Below are 6485 nucleotides of genomic sequence, written 5' to 3' on the forward strand. Positions count from 1 at the left end.
AGGAACTGAAATTGTTAAGAGTAATCAAATCAGTGCCACGTTGTTTAAAATCCTTATGATTGTCATTCCTTAATGCAAGCGATGTTTTCCTTGACATGCCTGCTTACAAGAACTATTAATTCATCTTCTTTCCAGACATTGTGACAAAAGATGAATTCCTCATGAAACAGAAGATAGAGCCCATCATTTATTCCAAAGAAAAGCAGGCAGGCACATACGAATGCATCACCCCAGAAAATATCGAAGCGGTTGCCTTCAAGGTACAGTAATAAATGTTCTTTTCAGAAGAATTTAATAATAGCTAAATTTTGTTTTTTCTTTTATGTGCTGTCATATCTTCTGCTTACTCAAGAAGCTTGCCAGAAATGTGTGTGTTTGCTGTTTTGCCCAACAGTATCATTTAGAAGTGCTTCCTCATGGTGAGAGCTTAACCCTTTCCTAAAGACACTAATGGGATTTTCACACTACACCTATCCCTGACCTAACTTCTTAACTTCTAGTAAAGGGCACTTTTAAACCTGGATTAAGCAATGTTTCACAATTGTCATTTTGAAAATGGTTTAAAGTAGGGCTGCACAATTAATCGAAAATAAAACGCACGCGACTTGGCAATTGACTACAATTTTTACGGCTAAATGCAGCTCCATCTGAAAGCCAGAGGGAGCTCTCACGCAGAAACTCCAAATATGCCCCACAGAAGAAAGATAACGCATGTCATTTCAGGAAATCCCTATGGGCATCATACTATCGCTGTAGCTGAATAAACAGAAGATTGAAACGCTTTGATTAAACATGACTAATAAACATACGACTACGACAATATATGGTTCATCTGAGTTCTTCAAGCCTTCTCGGGTATTTTCATGATAATAAAGTATATTTATACTTAAATGCTAATCGACATAGCCTTTATCACAGTATAGAATACTAAGAAATATGTTGTGTGCCTTATTCTGTGTAAGAAGCCACATCATCTCACAGAAAGAAGGATGTTATTTAAAACACTCGACTGACATTATGTAGTGAGTTTGGAGTAAAAATAGGGTGACCATATGTCCTCTTTTTGCCAGATGACATGTCCTCTTTTTGGACCTGTTATTAACATGTTATCTTGCATTCAGATGCCTGGTGTTTGTGAACGCAATCATATGAGGCGCTTCTGGGAGGGAATCATACTAAACCACTTTAACGATAACCTTTGCTCAGGCTTTTCAGAATGACCAAAACAGCATTTCACATGGTGTGCAACGCAAAGTTTATTTCTGCACATCTTGGTGTTTCCATCCAGCGTTTTTTATGCGTTATCCCAAAATGCGCATAAAATAGGTGGATGGAAACAAAGCAGGGGCTTCTGTGTACACAATACAACTTTAAACACATGTCTTGCAAAGACTTTCATGCCTACTTGATTGGTAATCAAGAACTGTTGGGAAAGATTTGATCTTCAGGAAAGTATACCAGAGAACACAAGGAGGACTGAAATAGTAGATTTTTTTTTTTTTTTATGGCAACTGATTTTTATTTATTTTATTTTATCCAATGGCCATGAAAAGAAGCAGTGTCATGAAAAGATGTTAAAAGCTAAACTATTTTTTTTTTTTATTTGTTTGTTATTATTCTTTGTTGAGGGCCAAAAGTTGAATGGAAAGGATGTATTACTTTATGTATTGAAGTTCAAACCCCACCGCCCCCCCAATCCTCTTTTTTTAAATCTAAAATATGGTCACCCTACATGTTATTAAATGTGGTCTTTTGTTGGACAAGAGGTTCATAAATGCTTCTCATGTTTGGAAAGATGTTTGATGCGTGTTGCTTTTTCAAATGCAAATGATCTCAGAGCCGTGCTTCACTGACAAGCTGCGCATAAAAAAATAATCGCAGCCTTTATGATTTCATAATTGCACTAAGCCAAGCGGTTTAAGCGCGATTTCGGGTTAATTTCGATAAATCCCCCCAAAAAAACATAATTTACTCAGCCTCATGTCATTCCAAACCCATAAGAAACACAAATTAAGATATTCCTAATCAAACCTGAAAGGTTTCTGTCTCTCCATTGAAAGGTCAGGCAACCAAAATTTAGAAGATCCAAAAAGATCATAAAGGCATCATAAAACAAATCCATATGAATTGAGTGGTTTATTCCAAATAGTATGAAGAGATATGATCGATTTATATTTTGAACAAATTTAATTTATTTATTTACATGTAAATAATGACATAGAGCACATCACATATGGTAAACACGGAAGCTCAAACGTGCACAGGTCTCATTGTGTTTAATGTGACTGAGAGGGGAATCAGCAGTACTATGTAGGAGACAGACATCTCCTGATGGCTGCAGATGCAATCTGCTTGTTGGGGTTTTATCAGGTGGTTAGGTGAGAGGCAGCATATTGTTTTTCACTTGCTAATGTGTCAGGAGATGAGTCTAATTTTCCACTGCAAATCTTGTTTGAGAGGTGTGCCAAAAACAGGACAAAAATGAGAACCGACACCTCACTGGATGAGTTCTCAATTCTCTCTTCAATTCTCAATTCCCTTTTCTGGTTTAAATTATGAATTAATATTTACAATATTGCTTAAATTGCTCTTTAATTGTTATAGAACAAAAATTAAAGTGTTTTTTTTTAATTATATTAAATCATTCTTTTGCTTCGTAGAATAAGCACTGTCTTCTTGAAGCTGATCTGAGCTGTGTCAAAGACCTTTTGAGGAGAGAGATCTACCCCATTGTGATCTTCATCAAAATCTGTGAGAGGAACATCAAAAAACTAAGGCAAGCAGTCGTCCAATGTCGTCAGACTCGCAAAGACTCACTGCACTCTTGAATGAATGTCATATTGATTATTTAGTTCCAGTTTGAAGATTCATTATTAATGGGCAACTGATCCATTTAGTAATTGTGGTGTTTTCTTCAAGCAGAAGGCTTCCTCTGAAGGTGGACTCTGAGGAGGAGTTCTTGAAGATGTGTCGCTTTAAGGAGAAGGAGCTGGAGACGTTGCCGTGCTTGTACGCAGGCGTGGAGCCTGACTCTTGGGGTGGGGTGGAGGATCTTGTCAAGATCATCAAGGACAAGATTTTTGAGGAGCAGAAGAAAACGGTCTGGGTGGAGCAGGACTTGCTATAACCTGATCACGGAAGCTAGTTAGGCTTACGGCGTTTCTGCGTATCAAAACTGTCTGTTTGCAGCTTGGGTGGAATGTGTGCATGCAGCACAGGCGTGTGAACAGGAAGTGACTTTGTCGAAGGCCACAGCATGCTGAGGTGTGTTTCTCTCTGCTGTCAAAAAAAAAAAAAAAAAAAAAACACAAAACACACACGGACAAGGAACGGTACCATGTGATGCACCTGAGATTCATATAGTAAGCAGAGGAAATGTTCTGAGCTTCTTATCTATTATTCTCCTGAAGCGAAGCTGTTGTCAATAAAACATTTTCCTTCTCACCATCCACCTGTAATGCTCAATATAGTGCTGCCCACTGCATTTTTCTTCAGTTTTATTCTGGCTGATTTGTGTATAACTGTAAATTGAATCTGATGCAATTATTGTTGCAATATACAGTATGTACGTTTAATCTTTATAGGCACATAAATTAATATAGTTAATTCATCACTTCTATATTTATTTTAACACAAGCCCACTTTTTTAATGTGTTTTCTAAGTCAATAACACACGTGTGGCTTTAACTCTGTGCCCATTTCAGCTGCTATCTAAAATACTTGCCAAGGTTTTACGTGTTTTAAGTATACTGTAGTTCAATGGCATTATATGTGTTTCCATGTTGAGCTCACAACTGTTATTTGCAACTTTGTTTTTTTTTTTTTAATGTTGGCATTATTTTGGAGTCTGTTTAAGCTGTCATTGACGTCCTAAGGTGGGCTCTCAGATGTTATCATAGCGAGAGATGACTTACTGCTTGCCATTTAGACATACCATGATTTATAGGTAGCTTACAAATATGTACATTTTAGGTTAAAATGTATGTGAATGTATAAGGGAAAATGTATATTTTAGGTGTTTTTTGTAATTCAGTACTGAAATATTGAATGATGTCAACTACCCTTATACTGACCCCTGTGATTTTAAACATATATGTGTATATAATGATATATATTTATTGTTGAGAATGATGAAGGGGAAATTTACTGCACAAGCCTTAGCACCTGTTTAATAAAAATCAAACCGCAACTCTATTATCTAGAAGTCAGGATGTTTTTTAGCTAATGTTTGTATATGTAATGGCATCTTATCCAGGGGTGTACATGTGTTGAGGGGTATCAATTTTGGAAAAATGACACAAATTTGTCACTTATTAAGATATTAAGAAACTTTTTTTGTGTGTAATAACCCACTTCCAAGCCGTGATTTTAACTATTTTTGTACATATTATTTTGTAAACAGACACAGGAATGTACTTCGCAGCTGAAACAACATTACACATTGTGTGTTTTATGTAATAAAAGGATTTGAGAAGCAGCATTTCTGTTTTCTGGGTTAAAACTTCACGCACATGTGCTTCAGAAAGAAACTGACACGTTTTTGCTGTTGAAATGAGAACTGAAAAACAGTTAAAGGGCTTGAAAAGAGGAGAAATCCTGGAGAGAGTGTGTCACGAGCAGCGCAGTGGAAATTTCAGTTGGGCCCTGACAAGCAGACATCTTGTTGCTTTATGTGGTGTTGGTGGTGGTTCCTCTCAGAGTAGCGTCACTGGCAGACAACAACTCTGACGGTAAACCAACTTTCCACTGTGATTGTAAACACCATTGAAGAGGCTCTCGGATCTGTCGCTGCTCACTAAAACAAGGAGAAATCAGTTTCATTTAACAAAACGCATTGCGTTAGATGTTTACAACCTAAAAAGTCTGTTACTTTTAGTTGTGGGCATCTTGTGTTTCTCAGAATAAAATACTGTGTGTTTGCTTCCTTTTAAATGTGCTAGGTTATTGTTTAGGATTGATGCATATGTAAAAAGGCCAAGGGGAAGTAGAGATATAAAAATATAATTTGCACTTCAATGCAAACACATTATGTTTTGAAAGTCTTGGCCAAACAATGTTGGTTTCTGCACAGACCTGCGCATTGTGGCCCATGTACTTTAGAGATATTGCACAAACTAATTTGTATCCGTTATCATAATATATTCAAAACCCACAACATACAACTCCGATTGAGCTTTTCATTGCCATACCTTCCAGCGGTTTTTGTTTGTGCCTTTCTTTACACAGCAGATCGCTACAGGAAGTGTTGCGTACGTCTCGAGAGTGTCAATTTGCTGTGGCAGATGGTTTGCCAATCTGTTGAATGCAGTGGTCCCTGCATCCATCAGTCAAAACTGCGAGGAGCACCGGAGCTGAAATGTCATAATAGACTCTCCATGAAGGAGTGTGTCTGTCACAAACATCAGAACCTTTGTGTCTAGGCCATCTGTATCTCCCTCTTTCACCCACAACTTCATAAGCGATCAGATCCCACTCATCCTTTGTTCTAAGAAGCGCAAGGCGTTTAGCTCCTCATCTAGCTGCTCACCAAAGCACAGATAAATATGTTTTCCGCACGGTTAAATATGTTTTCGAATGTGGGGAGAACTTTTGTGCCTTTGTAACTGTTGTTAACAAAACACATTTTCAAGATCATTGCTTTGATTAGGAGAGGAAAGCTTTTGCTCATCAGCTACACCCTTGGAAGGTGTTTAAAGTCAACACCATGAAATCATAATTGACAATTCTTGTTTCCCCCTGCTTTTTTAATGGAAAATTAAAGTATTTATTATGAATGATTTTTTAAATGTGCTCTCATAATCTCAAAATAACTTCCCCTCCCTCTATCAGTGTCGCAACATCTCTTCTCTGATGACGTGTTTACTGGCACGAGGGCGGGACAACCTGTCACTCACATAGCACCAATAGCAAACCACAACCATCCAATCAATTCCACATGGACAAAATCAAGTCCCGCCCAACATTTTTTTCTTGTTCAAGATGCCATTTCACTTACAATATGTCACAATAGGGAAGAAAAGACTATCGCAGCTTCCATTTTATGCCGACTTTAATGTTCAATTGCTGCTCTTTTATGTCAATATTATCAAAGTCCCTTTCAAGGAAAGTCTGTTCACTCGTCGGCCACATTTGCAACGCCTCCGAGCAGCTATTTCGGGCATCCGAATCAAATCAGCAACAAAATCTGATATGAACCGTCCCATAAATGTTGTTTCTTATGCTTAAATAGCGTTAAAAAAGCCTATTTTTCAGGCTAGATGAGCCAATGCGCATGTGCATTCTTGTACGCGAGTCTCAGGTTTCTATGCGAACCGGAGCCTCTAACGGCAGCTGCAGTGACGCGATGACTTTACCAATCGGCGATTGGCTCTTTTACTTAGAAGGCGGGACGTATTCCGCCATATTGCGCATTGCAGTTTCTCCCATTCATAACTTTTTTTTTTTTTTGCATATGAACAATAACATAACAGGCCAACATAATTGAA

The 6485-nt window shown here is 37.8% G+C and overlaps 1 protein-coding gene across 1 annotated transcript in view; it reads left to right on the forward strand.

Annotated features, from left to right (window-relative positions):
• The window catches only part of card11 (caspase recruitment domain family, member 11), a 41521-nt gene extending 37044 nt beyond the window's left edge, over window positions 1–4477 (forward strand). The window contains exons 22-24 of the mRNA XM_051887853.1: window positions 136–260; window positions 2661–2776; window positions 2923–4477. Of these exons, the coding sequence (XP_051743813.1) occupies window positions 136–260; window positions 2661–2776; window positions 2923–3127 (446 nt within the window). The 3' untranslated portion in view covers window positions 3128–4477. The remainder of the gene's footprint in view (window positions 1–135; window positions 261–2660; window positions 2777–2922) is intronic.
• The last annotated feature ends 2008 nt before the right edge of the window (window positions 4478–6485 follow it).

Source organism: Ctenopharyngodon idella, chromosome 3 (assembly GCF_019924925.1).
Source record: "Ctenopharyngodon idella isolate HZGC_01 chromosome 3, HZGC01, whole genome shotgun sequence".
Lineage (NCBI taxonomy): Eukaryota > Metazoa > Chordata > Actinopteri > Cypriniformes > Xenocyprididae > Ctenopharyngodon > Ctenopharyngodon idella.